Below are 14243 nucleotides of genomic sequence, written 5' to 3'. Positions count from 1 at the left end.
GGGCTCTCCCTTGCCAGTAGTAGTGTGACCCCTGGTCCGGAAGAGGGATACATGACAGAGGGATGGTTTACCGCCGCAAGATAGCCCATCCTGATTGCCAAGCGGACGCAATTTTAAGTGTTACCTGTATTCTGTCCCTATTACTTAGCAGATAAGTGTGTCTATCCGGACTGTTTCTTTAGCACATTTATGCTCTAGCATATATTTTTTTCTGCCTGCTTGAGAGTGCCGGTTGCTTGAGTTCCAGATAATTGAGATTCTACTGTATAGTCTTTTTTTGTGTGGAATAGATGCATTGATCACCCACATGCAGGTTGCAGCTGTTTACTGTGCAATGGGCAATCAAGGCATCTAATCCACAAAGAAAAGTAAATTAAATACACTTATAATAAAGTTAGGCATCCATCACTGCCCTGACCTTCAAAGTTGATTTCCCTGCACTGTCAGCACTACCACCAGCCGCCACTGTTAAAGAAAGCACATCTATAGGCCGCTCTTACCTGTGGGTCAGGATTGCCACCACTGCTTCCTCTGCAGGCCATCTATTCTTCACCCCTGCCGACAAATTAACTAGCCCCCTGCAAACATGCTGACACTCCCTCAGCTCTCTAAAAGCACAAACGCTGAAGTGCTCAGTGTACTGTATTGCAGGCTTTTAGACACAGGGGATAGGGCAGCCAGCACTGAAAATTTAAAATAAAAATGCGCTGCTCAATCCCTTTTCCCCCATTAATAAATAAAAAGAATTACCCCACCCCCCAAAAAAAAAAAAAAAAGTAGCACCAGCGCCGTTTAGGAGGAAATGATGCCAAACTTGCCACTGTCCTTTCCGCCCCCCCCCCCCCCCCCAAAAAAAAAAAAATCTGCTGCCTAAGGCAAATGCCTTGTTTGCCTAGGTCACAATACGTCCATGCTAGGAGTATTTTTGCTAATGGAAGTATATTACAAAAATGCTTCTATTTCATTTTGAAATGAATATTTTAACTGACTTTTCTATCCCTTTAAAAAAAAATATAATATTGAAATTACCCAATATGAAGTATAAAGTAACAAAGTACAGTGCACAAAGTGTAAATGTAACAAAACTCTCATATCATGCTATACTGAACTGGGTTTGTCTCATTCAGATACAGAAATGAGAGCAATCTAGCAATGCTAGAGAATTCTGCACTTTTTCTTTGAGTATTCAGATGAGTTCAGCCCCTGTGAAGTCTGCACTACTACTATGTCTCTCCAAGCAGGAGAATAATTTATCATCAGTCCCTTAGATACAAAGTCTATAGCCATAAATGCAAATGTATTTTTTTTCTCCTGAAATGTCTGCCATAAGTGTTTTGTGACACTCCTATACTATTGAATTTAAATGTTCCCTAATGCTATTGTTCAGTAACCTGCTTGTACAACCAACATATTGTTTGGAGCAGACTTTGTCAAACATATCACAGAACGTAAATATAAAAAAATAATTTAAAAAAAAAACCCTCAAATCCAGCTTAGCACCGGGGTGGGAAATTGCTTAGCACTCAAAGGGTTAAAATGCACCGAGATAAGAGGCAGGCTTCTAAGCTTACATTCCTGCTTTTCAAATAAAGATACCCAGAGAATGAAGAAAAATTGACAATAGGAGTACATTAGAAAGTTGCTTGCTCTATCTGAATCATGAAAGAAAAAAAAAAATTGTGTTTCATATTCCTATAACCCCTTAACGTCCTCTGTCTGGAAAGCAGCTGGAAGCGATCCTGCTTGCTTCCAGATGCTTTCCGGTTATTGCAGTGATGCCTCGATATCGAGGCATCCTGCAATAACCTTTTTTAGCCATCCGGTGCAGAGAGAGACACTCTGTGGCCCTCTCTGCACCGGAGATCGGTGGCTATATTCGTTGGTGGGTGGGAGCCAGTATGGGAGGCGGGTGGCGGCCATCGATGGCCCTGGTGATCTGGAGGGAGGCGGGATCATGGGCGGGGATGGCCGTGGGCACGCACGGACGCGCGTGCACGGGGAGGGAGCGGGTGGGAACCGCTACACTACAGAAAAATATTTGTGAAAGTTTGAAATAGTGGGGGATATATGTATAAAAATATACATCAGACAGGGGGTGGGGGAAGCTACACTTCAGAAAAAAAAAAATTTTTTTTGCAAACTGGGTACTGGCAGACAGCTGCCAGTACCCAAGATAGTACCCAAGATGGCCCCCAATAAGGCAGAGGGGGAGGGTTAGAGAGCTGTTTTGGGGGGGGGGATCCTACACAGTAGCATATGTAAATATGCTATAAAAAAAATTTTTAAAAACACAACACTTATTTTAGCACTGGCAGACTTTCTGCCCGTACTTAAGATGGCGGGGACAATTGTGGGGTGGGGGAGGGAAGGGAGTTGTATGGGAGGGATCAGGGGGTGGGATGTGTCAGGTGGGAGGCTGATCTCTACACTAAAGCTAAAATTAACCCTGCAAGCTCCCTATAAACTACCTAATTAACCCCTTCACTGCTAGCCATAATACACGTGTGATGCGCAGCAGCATTTAGCGGCCTTCTAATTACCAAAAAGAAACGCCAAAGTCATATATGTCTGCTATTTCTGAACAAAGGGGATCCCAGAGAAGCATTTACAACCATTTGTGCCATAATTGCACAAGCTGTTTGTAAATAATTTCAGTGAGAAACCTAAAATTGTGAAAAATTAAGCATTTTTTTTAATTTGATAGCATTTGGCGGTGAAATGGTGGCATGAAATATACCAAAATGGGCCTAGCTCAATACTTGGGGTTGTCTACTACACTAAATCTAAAATTAACCCTAGAAGCTCCCTACATGCTCCCTTATTAACCTCTTCACTGCTGGGCATAATACACGTGTGGTGTGCAGTGGCATTTAGCAGCCTTCTAATTACCAAAAAGCAAAGCCATATATATCTGCTATTTATGAACAAAGGGGATCCCAGAGAAGCATTTACAACCATTTATGCTATAATTGCATAAGTTGTTTGTAAATAATTTCAGTGAGAAACCTAAAGTTTGTGAAAAAATTTGTGAAAAAGTAAACAATTTTTTTTTATTTGATCGCATTTGGCGGTGAAATGGTGACATGAAATATACCAAAATGGGCCTAGATCAATACTTTGGGATGTCTTCTAAAAAAATATATACATGTCAATGGATATTCAGAGATTCCTGAAGGATATCAGTGTTCCAATATAACTAGCGCTAATTTTGAAAAAAAGTGGTTTGGAAATAGCAAAGTGCTACTTGTATTTACGGCCCTATAACTTGCAAAAAAAGCAAAGAACATGTAAACATTGGGTATTTCTAAACTCAGGACAAAATTTAGAAACTATTTAGCATGGGTGTTTTTTGGTGGTTGTAGATGTGTAACAGATTTTGGGGGTCAAAGTTAGAAAAAGTGTTTTTCCCAATTTTTCCTCATATTTTATAAAAAAAAATTATAGTAAATTATAAGATATGATGAAAATAATGGTATCTTTTGAAAGTCCATTTAATGGCGAGAAAAACAGTATATAATGTGTGGGTACAGTAAATGAGTAAGAGGAAAATTACAGCTAAACACAAACACCACAAAAATTTAAAAATAGCCTTGGTCCCAAACGGACAGAAAATGGAAAAGTGCTGTGGTCATTAAGGGGTTAAAGGGACACTGAACTCAATTTTTTTTTTTCTTTCGTGATTCAGATAGAGCATGTCATTTTAAGCAACTTTCTAATTTACTCCTATAATCATTTTTTCTTCGTTCTCTTGCTATCTTAATTTGAAAAAGGCATCTGGGCTTTTTTTGGTTCAGACCTATGGACAGCACGTTTTTATTGGTGGGTGAATTTATCCACTAATCAGCGAGAACAACCCAGGTTGTTCACCAAAACTTACATTCTTGCTTTTCAAATAAAGATAGCAAGAGAATAAAGAACATTTGATAATAGGAGTAAATTAGAAAGTTGCTTAAAATGTCATGCTCTATCTGAATCACGAAAGAAAAAAAATTTGGGTTCAGTGTCCCTTTAAGTCTAAATTAAACTTTCACGAGATGGAGCATGCAATTTTAAAACAACTTTCCAATTTACTTTCTATTATCTTATTTGCTTTGGATCCTTTGTTGAGTGTAAACCTAGGTAGGCTCAGGAGCAGCAATGAACTGCCAGGAGCTAGCTGGACAGCACATATGCCTCTTGTCATTGGCTCACCTGGTGTGCTCAGCTTCAACAAAACATAAGAAAATGAATATGAAAGTGGTTTAAAGAACCAGTAAATATAGTAGATTTGTATAATCAACAAATGCATGAAAAGACGATGCAATAGCACTTAGTCTGAACTTTAAATGGAGTAGTAGATTTTGTTCTGACAAATTTCAGTTATGTAAATTTACACTGATCATGTGACAGACATCAGTCAATCACAAATGCATATAGTGTACATATATTCTGTGAAGTCTTGCACATGCTCAATAGGAGCTGGTGATTCAAAAAGTGTAAATATAAAGAGAGACATTTTGTTAAAGGGATACTGAACCAAAAAAAAATATTTTGTGATTCAGATAGAGCATGCAATTTTAAGCAACTTTCTAATTTACTCCTATTATCAATTTTCCTTTGTTCTCTTGCTATCTTTATTTGAAAAAAAGTCCAGAACCCTGGACAGCACTTGTTTATTGGTGGATGAATTTATCCACCAATCAGCAAGAACAACCCAGGTTGTTTATCAAAAATAGGCCGGCATCTAAACTTACATTCTTGCTTTTCAAATAAAAATACCAAGAGAATGAAGAACATTTGATAATAGGAGTAAATTAAAAAGTTGCATGCTCTATCAATCACAAAAGAAAAAAAAATGGGTTCAGTGTCCCTTTAATGGAAGTAAATTGGAAAGTTGTTTAAAATTGTCACTATTCTGGTGTTCTCATTTAGGAGTTTGCACAAGTCTTTAGCAGTCTATGGTAGCAGTGTTTGCAACTTTGTATAACGTTGTTATAGACACAATTTGTTCCAGAAATTGTTTTGTTTTAACTTTATGCTCTTGATAAAGGCTTATTTTAGCCGAAACTCGTTGAGCTGTATTTTAAATAAAACCTGAAGCTGCACCCGACACCTTTGTGACGATTTTAATAAAAGGCTTATTTTAACTGCAATCTCGCGAGTATAACCAGTTTGTGCGCCTACCACATTGTCTGAAATCTGCTACACTATTGTGAGCTCTTTTATTGTGGAGGTGAAAGCAACAAGGTTGACTCAGAGGATGTGAACAGCTTGGTTCCCTGGAGGTGAGACAATTTTATAGTATAGTGTCTCTTTAAGGAACCACGTAAGCATACTCATTCACAAACACATGCTAAATAATCTAAACCCTGGTTTCTCAACAGCCGGGCCGTGGCCCAGTACCGGGCCGTGATAGCCCTGCTGGTGGGCCCCGGCTTGTCATGCCCCCACTGCACACTCTTACCCCACTGCACACCAAGGGCAGACTGATACCAATCAAGGTCCCAGAACAACTGTCTCACACTGACCAAAATGTATTAAATTTTATGCAAATGAACATGGTAGCCTCCCTGCCCTGCCCCCAACAGGCCCCTCAACCTCCAGAGCCAGGACCCCCAACATTAAGGTCCAGAGAAAGGGTACCCAACCTCCAGGGCCAGACCCCACACTCCATGGCCCTCACAGCGACAGACCCCCGCCAGGGCCCCTCTAAACTCACACTTTTTTTGCTTAGTTACTGATAGGGCAACTGAAAACTCCAGCTTCAGGAATGCACCATGATCCGTGGAGATGCCATTTGTGGGCTCCCCTACTTGCTGGTCCCTCGGCCCAGGTCCTATTTGCCTGGCTGATCAGCCCGCCCCTGATATATATATATATATATATATATATATATATATATATATATATATATATATATATATATATATATATATATATATATATATATATATATATATATATATATATATATATATATATATATATATATATATATATATATATATATATATATATATATATCTACCGGGCCCTGGACATGTCTAGCTAAAATTTACCGGGCCTTGAGGTCACTTTGGTTGAGAACCACTGATCTAAACAGTTACAAGCCAGAAGTAAAATGCTATAAATTGTGGCTTCATGAATTTGTTAAAGCCTTGCATAAACAATATTATATAAAGTAATTACTAATGATTTAAAAAAAAAAAGTTTCAAACTAATTAAAATTTTTCTATTAGCTCTTATGCAAAGAAAGTATGTCCTCAAATAATGAAGCTGATGTAACCTCATGCAAAGCCTTATTTAAGGGTTGTAAGCGTAATCTACATTCTCAAGCATCATTAGTGTTCTCCACCTGACCTATTTAAAGTGAATGTCAATTTTCAGCAATGAGTGCCCGTTTTTAAAAATATTTTTAAAAACAGGGGCACTTTCATTGATGAAAATTTACATTGCACCGGATTTGTAGAAATACTTAACTTTTACTTCTGCAAAGCCGGATCAATGATCCCAGCCTCAGTTCCTCTGTACTAACGTCAGAAATTACAAAACCGGCTTCCTCCAATCATGGCTTGCAACCCAGAGGGTCCATCTTGTGATGCCCGGCTGTGATTGGAGGAAGCAAGTTTCGTCATTGCTGTGGTTGTACAGCAGGAAGAAGAAGGCGCGGGGGGGGGGATCATTGATCCGGCTTTGCAGAAGTAAAAGGTAAGTATTTCTACAAATCCGGTGCAATGTAAACTTTCATCAATGAAAGTGCCCCTGTTTTTAAAAGTATTTTTAAAAACCGGGCACTCATTGCTGAAAATTGAAATTCACTTTAATGGTCACAACACTGTTTATTTTACCGATTAACCAGCTAAAATGTAAAACAATATCAAGATAAAATGTGCTAATATGATTTTCAAGGTTTGTAGCACAACTTATCATTTATGTTAAATTGAGCTTTGGATTGCTTAAAGGGCTATTACAGTGTTAGAATGACATGCATTTTAATACTAGCAATGCTTTGTGTTTAACCCCTGCAAAGGGTTTAAACATATGCTTAAAAAGGGACACTGTACACTAGATTTTTTTTTTTGCATAAATATTTTGTAGATGATCCATTTATATAGCCCATCTGGTAGTGTTTTGCTTATTTTTTTTAATAACATTGTGCTGATTTTCAGACTCCTAAGCAAGCCCCACAGTGTCAGCTGTATACAGGTTTACAGACTCCTGCTGTGTTCTGTTTATGTTATCTGTCTTTTCATATGCAGGGAAGGAAAGGAAGGGTGAAAATGTCTGCTCTAATTGTCTCCCCAGTCACTTTCACTGGGTGTCCCAGCCAAACCTTGGAAAAAGTGCTGCCTCAAGTGTTCTTGTAAATGGATAACATTCTTCAAAAATTTCAAATACATAGCAATACAGTGTCACAATTACATGATCAGATGGATTACAGCATGCTATTTTAACATTTTATTAACACTTTAAAGGCCCACTTAAAGGGCCACTAAACCCAAAATCTTTCTTTCATGATTCAGATAGAGAATAGAAATTTAAACAACATTACAATTTACTTCCATTATTTATTATGCTTCATTTTTTAAATATCCTTAGTTGAAGAAAAAGCGATGCACATGGTGAGCCAATCACACAATGCTTCTATGTGCAGCAACCAATCAGCAGCTAGTGAGCATATCTAGATATGCTTTCCATCAAAGAATATCAAGAGAATAAAACAAATTAGATAATGTAAGTAAATTAGAAAGATGTTTAAAATTGCATTCTCTTTCTAAATCATAAAAGAAAAAATGTGGGTGGCATGTCCCTTTAATACAGTAAAGTTGCATTACATGTTCGATGGAGAACACTGAACATGATCTAATCTTCTTCGCTTTGAAGAGAATCTAAAATTCATAAATGTTATCTCTGGAAGAATAACAATTCCAAAAAAAAAAAAAGATTAGAGGATAACAAGAAAAGTGAGACAGGCACTCCAAAATAACTTATTCAGAAGATATTACTTGATCATATCCCAAATCACCACTAGGACAAAAGCAATGTGATATTATTATGATGATCTTAAGTGTTAGATTGACAGGTCATTTTACTGTCCCTATGTCCTGTCAGGAGGCTGAATAACTTTTGGGTGGGTTTAACCCATCAGATTGGCAAAGCTGATTAGCTTCATAAGGAAGAGGAGTATCTGACAGTACCAGCATCCATTGTCATAGACTAGTGATTTTCAACCAGAGCACTTGTTGAGTCTTTCAAAATAATATTTCATGCTCTAACTAAAATAATTTATTGTAGCTCTGAAAAGAAACTTATTGTGCAATATCCTGGTGATACGTATAGTAAAACAGTCTTTTAACCCCCATTTGGGGACTCTCATCAATTGCAGAAGTACACAAATGCGCTCCAAATACAGACAGAACACACATGCATGCGCGCTGCCGTGAGATAATCAGGACAGGAATACACAGATATCCCGAGGCAGGCGGCAAATACTACACAGCTGACCCAGCAGCCACAGGTAAACAAACCCCTGAGGCGGCGTGTGGCACACGGGGAGAACTGTCATGGCACAGCAGGAAGTAACATAACAAGATGAGCACTGCCGCCTTCACATGTTACAGCCGAGAAACTCACCTGTTCTGAGCTCGTGCTTCACAGTTAGCAGGTCACCTTCCCGTGAGGGGCCCGCCATATCCCGGTAAGCAGCAGCACCTTGTGTCCGTGCACTGTGTACAAATAGATCGGTATTGATTTATGTTGCAATAGAGAGCTGTACCCGGTTGTTTTCCTGACAGGATTCTCCTACCCCTTCCAAAGCTCAGTACCTCAACAGCAGTAGCCCAGATCCAGACCACTAGGGTGCAGTGCAACGCAACGCAGCTACCATCACAGGAATCGCTACCTATCCTGAGCCTGGCACTGAATGGTGATTGGCCAGAACATAACTTGAGGGGGCGTGGCAGACGCTCCCTCGCCCCGGAGATTCCCTTCCTTGCAACCTCCAAGGTTGAGGGAAAGAAACGGGGTAGAATCATGGGAACGTCAACAGAGATCTTCCATGTCTCATTGGGTGCGATTATGTAAAGCCCCGCCCTCCACACGCAAGTTGATTGGCAACTTGAGAAACGTTTAGACAAAGATGATTGGTTCTGGTGTGTTGTCATTTTTGTAATGAGAGCTCCCGCCTTTTTCTGTCAAGTTCTGTCTAGTGCACTGCCTACTTGTCAAGTTCTCGCTCTCATGCTGACATAATTTACCAACACGCTGTAACATTGCAACAAATTATCTAAATAATCGTAAGTGAAAATGACACCAATTTGTAGTTAGTTATCCGTGTAAAAATGATTTAATTTGACCGAATTCGAGTTGGGATTTTTACTACTTGTTTTCTAGCCAGCGGAATACCTGTGTAGTATTTTTGGTAAAATCTTAGTTTAGCGTTCTAAATTATTTTCTCAGCCATATCTCATTATTTTCCTACAAAAATTGGTGTGGCGGTTTAGATGAGGGCTACCAACAATGCTACAATGCTTGTGTCTCCAGGAACAAAAAGGGGAGCCATATTTTGGTGTGTAAAGTCCCTGTTTTTCCCCATAGACTTTCCACAGCCAGCTCTGCTCACCTACATGAAACATTGTATCAAACCCTCAGCCTACAGCTTTTTATACATTTGTAACTATTTACTGTACACAGACATTTAAAGCAGCTCAGTAACAACTGTAAAAACTGCTGAGAAAATAATGTGCACACAGCCTTAAAGGGCAGGATAGCACCTGGTCACACAGTCTTAAAGGGATACTAAGCCCAGTTTTTTTCTTTCATGATTCAGATAGAGCATGAGATTTTAAGCAACTTTCTAATTTACTCCTATTATAAATTTGTCTTTGTTCTCATGCTATCTTGATTTGAAAAAGCAGTACTGTAAGCTTTAGAGCCAGACCATTTTTGGTTCAGCACATGGGTAGCACTTGCTGATTTGTGGCTAAATGTAGCAAACCAATCAGCAGCTCTACCAAGGTGCTGAACTTAAAAAATGGTCCGGCTCCTAACCTTTTATTACTGCTTTTTCAAATCAAGATAACATGAGAACAAAGAAAAATTTATAATATGAGTTAATTAGAAAGTTGCTTAAAATTGCAGGCTCTATCTGAATCATGAAAGAAAAAACGTGGGGTTAGTATCCCTTTAAAGGATTACTGTTTTTTTCTTTTTTCATTACACACTAGTCACATATTTTATATAATGATCATCTATTAAAAGGTAGTAACCTATATTTTCTAAAAAACAAAGCTTACAAACCTTATATTTTTAATAATTATTACCCGACCATGACGTCGCCTTTTCCAGCCCACCGTTTTCGGCATTGTGTGTATAAAATCACTGACCAATTACATTTCGATCCTATGCATATCATTATCACCATAATGCTTCCTAATAAGCCTCCGCATCAATTCGGCTAAATCGCGCATGCGCATTTCTAATACCAGAAGCCGAAGTTACCCACATCTATGTACATTTTACGCTTGCGCATATTTGGAGGCGACAATCTATTCAATCTGTTTTCCAGACTTTTTGCGTATTATAGAAACGTGACACGTCTTATCTCTTGCAAAATAAGTATCCAAAATAAGTATCGTTTGCTCGTTTACTCTAGGGCGATTCTGGAAGCGATCTTAAGCTATGTACTTTACGTTATGTGCGCAGCTCACTCGACTGCTGCTGATAGATTCGACTTGCCTTATTCTACTTCATATGGTGACGTTTCCTGTGACGCTGCGCTAACTCGCGCATGCGCAGTACTTCCGAAAAATGCCATCTTACAACTGCAGTTGTCAGCACGGATTGGGAATCCGTAACGACTGACATACAAGAAGGTTTGGAAAAAATAATACTTTAAAGTTAATTATTTTCAAAAGGGTACATATTTAATAAATAATATACATTAGAAAATAGAAGATTTATAACTATACTACAATGTTATTTGAATTTAATTTCTGACTACAGTGTCCCTTTAAATGGACAGACAAAAAAACCACGCAGCCTTGAAAGGGTCAACTAGCACCACACACACACAGTCTTAAAGGGACAGATCGCAGTAATGTTCATGCAGCGCAACCTTAAAGGGCAGCTCGACACCTGCGCACACAGCCTTAAAGGGACAGATCACTGTAATGTGCACACAGCGCAACCTTAAAGGGCAGCTCGACACCTGCACACAGAGCCTTAAAGGGACAGATCACCGTAATGTGGACGCAGCGCAACCTTAAAGGGCAGCTCAACACCTGCGCACAGAGCCTTAAAGGGACAGATCACCGTAATGTGCACGCAGCGCAACCTTAAAGGGCAGCTCGACACCTGCGCACAGAGCCTTAAAGGGACAGATCACCGTAATGTGGACGCAGCGCAACCTTAAAGGGCAGCTCAACACCTGCGCAATTGAAGAACAACAAATGTAGCTTGACCACTATCCAGTTGCAACTCAAGGAAGCTCTAGCAGTGATGGTGTTCTTGAGCTGCAGGCATCTGTCTTCATATGGTAACGGAGCACGATCGGCACCCCGTTACCATAAGAAGGTAGATGTCAGATCATTACAGACAGTAATGCTTTGTGTGTCACTGTCTGTAACGATCATCTGCTGGTGACGGCAGGGATGATTAGAATGGAAAGCGCGAGGCGGGTGGACTGCCCAGCAGAGAAGGATGGATAGTTGGAGGGGCCCTATGCTACAGAAAAAAAAATTAACAGAGGAGGAATGGGGCATTGCACTACAGAAAAGGGGTGGAATGGGGGGAGTGAGGGTGCCATATTTAACAATCTACCCGGGAGCGGGGAAGTGGGGGGGATCACTACACTACAGAAAATAATATATATATATATATATATATATATATATATATATACACACACACCATTCAACCTCAGCACTCCCTGTATGGTAACCTGGCCGGTGCAGAGCCTCCAAACACACTCCACCGAAGAATACCTCCTTTTCAATAAGGATGATACCACTTTATTCACACAATGTGGTGTAACTAACATCCAATACATCCAACGTTTCGGTCCTCCACCTGGGACCTTTATCAAGGATACATAACATACATAGACACCCACCTTAAATAATATTCCAAATGAGCATTCACAAACATTGCTGTTCCAGTTTAGGGTTTGATAGATTTGACATTTTGGGGAAAGTTACATCTCCTTCATCAGAACAACATTGTTAATGAAAACCAACACATTTATAGTGTATACAATCCAATCAGTGTACATAACCCCAATCTCTCTGTGGTGCCAAACAAAGTAAATTTGGAATGCAAACATGTGTTCCATTGTTGCGTGAAGCTGGAAGTGGCAAACACGTCACTTCCAGTAATCATTCATTCATACATCGAATCCGTATAATATATTTTAACATCAAATAATGAGTAGTCAATAAATTACATATTTACATTGCATCATTTGCTGCACACAACCTTACACATCTGTGTCATCAAATTAAATAAAGCAATTATAGTGTTAATCGTTACTAGGTGTGTGTATATAATGTTGCCATAGAAACCGGCAAACACATATCTGTCAAAACTGTGACAAGTGTGTGTCTAAGTATTTGTGCGTCACATCTTGCGTATTCATATAGCACAAATTGTACACACATATTCTAAGCATATTATGTGTGTATATTAATATCTATAAGATATAATTATGTTCAATACACAAAACAGTATATTACCATGTGCTTTACCATGCACTTGCTGGAACAGTTACCGAGAATAATAACTCATGGTCATACATTAACCACATTTGAAATGTGTAAACTTCTATTGATATTAATAGGTATGTCTGCAAAAAATGGTGACATCTATTAAATCACAGGTAGTCTATGGTGGTACAAAAGAAGGACTTATGTTCCCCAAATATATACCACCTAGATGTTGGTTAGGGGGGAACGAGTATCGTCACCGGATGTCACCCACCTCCCTACCCCCTCTGGGAACCTCACTGATATAGCTTGCACCCCAGGTATGTTGCAGATATCCCAGTTAAATCAGAAATTTAAAGTCAGGTACAGAGTTGAGTCCACCTGGATATATTGTACCTAATCTGTACATCCACTGTGCTTCGTCGATAATTAAGAGTTTTTCTCTATCTCCACACCTACCAATTTCCGGACATGATCGATAAGGATATAGCTAATTGAAGCAACCGAGTGCGACATCTCTGCACAATGGCATGCGACCGGTTGATCAGAATGTTCCTTGTCCAGTGCTTCTTTTATCACCAATCTGTGACTAGCTATCCGTTCTCTAAGGGTACTCTTTGTTTTGCCCTCGTAATGTTTTGCACATGGGCAAATTAAAAGATAAATTACGTATGTGGTGTTGCACGAAAGGGAAAAATGTCTCTTGTACACACTATTATTGTGAGGATGGTGGAATGTTTTAGTAGCGATCAGGCCATTGCAAGTTGTATAGCCCAGATATTTATAACAGCCTCTTATATTGCTTTTGAATTTCTGTTGGTAACACTGTTTAGGGTCATTCTTAACACATAGATCCTGTAGGTTAGTACCTCTCTTGTATCCCACCCACTGGTATAAAGTTTTGAGAGAAAGTCAATTTAGGGTCATAAATTATAATCAGCCAACGCTTGCTCAAAATTTTACCCGTATTGGTGGTATTGGATGCGAATGTGGTGACCATAATGAGTCTATTTTCATCCGTTGTTATATGTTTCTCATTGGTAATCAAATCTTCTTCCGTAAGTCCTTGTACCATTTCCAATGTGGAATTCACTATTTGTGCTTTATAACCACTCTATATGAATTTTTATTTCACTTCATGCAACTGAGAGACCCCTACTTCAGTTTGTAAATTGTTTCTTATTGTTATTATTATTATTATTATTTATTTATAAAGTGCCAACAGATTCCGCAGTGCTGCCCATGGGTACAAGGATAAAAGTACAACGGAGAAACAATACAATAAAAGACAAAATTTTACAGACAAATACAGGGGGAATTAAGGGCCTTATTCCTGTGGGAACTTACAATCTAGATGGGTAGGAGGATGGGAAACAGGAGGTGGGTACTGCAAAAGGTGAGAATGATATTAGTGAGGAGATAGATGAGGGCAACTGTTAGGTAAGTGAAGTTCATTTGTTAATGAATCGGGTGATAAGCTTCCCTCAACAAAAAGGTCTTTAGGGAACGTTTAAAGGAGGAGAGGTTAGTGGAAAGGAGGACAGCTCGAGGAAGTGCATTACA

At 39.2% G+C, this 14243-nt stretch overlaps 1 protein-coding gene and 1 long non-coding RNA gene across 4 annotated transcripts in view; one reads left to right on the top strand and one right to left on the bottom strand.

The window, feature by feature from the left end:
• The window catches only part of RPS6KA5 (ribosomal protein S6 kinase A5), a 589637-nt gene extending 580770 nt beyond the window's left edge, over positions 1-8867 (bottom strand). For 2 of the 3 annotated variants that reach the window (XM_053697560.1, XM_053697561.1), the window contains exon 1: positions 8614-8867. In XM_053697560.1, the coding sequence (XP_053553535.1) occupies positions 8614-8671 (58 nt within the window). In that variant the 5' untranslated portion in view covers positions 8672-8867. The remainder of the gene's footprint in view (positions 1-8613) is intronic. The other variant, XM_053697559.1, reaches the window with a different exon arrangement.
• LOC128644910 (uncharacterized) overlaps positions 8602-14243 on the top strand; it is an 86351-nt gene continuing 80709 nt past the window's right edge. Inside the window, exon 1 of the long non-coding RNA XR_008400061.1 lies at positions 8602-8677. This is a non-coding gene — a long non-coding RNA (uncharacterized LOC128644910). The remainder of the gene's footprint in view (positions 8678-14243) is intronic.

The sequence above is a fragment of the Bombina bombina genome, chromosome 1 (genome assembly GCF_027579735.1).
Source record: "Bombina bombina isolate aBomBom1 chromosome 1, aBomBom1.pri, whole genome shotgun sequence".
Classification (NCBI taxonomy): domain Eukaryota; kingdom Metazoa; phylum Chordata; class Amphibia; order Anura; family Bombinatoridae; genus Bombina; species Bombina bombina.
Note: the sequence above shows the minus strand (reverse complement) of the source record. Positions and strands in the feature narration are given on the sequence as shown.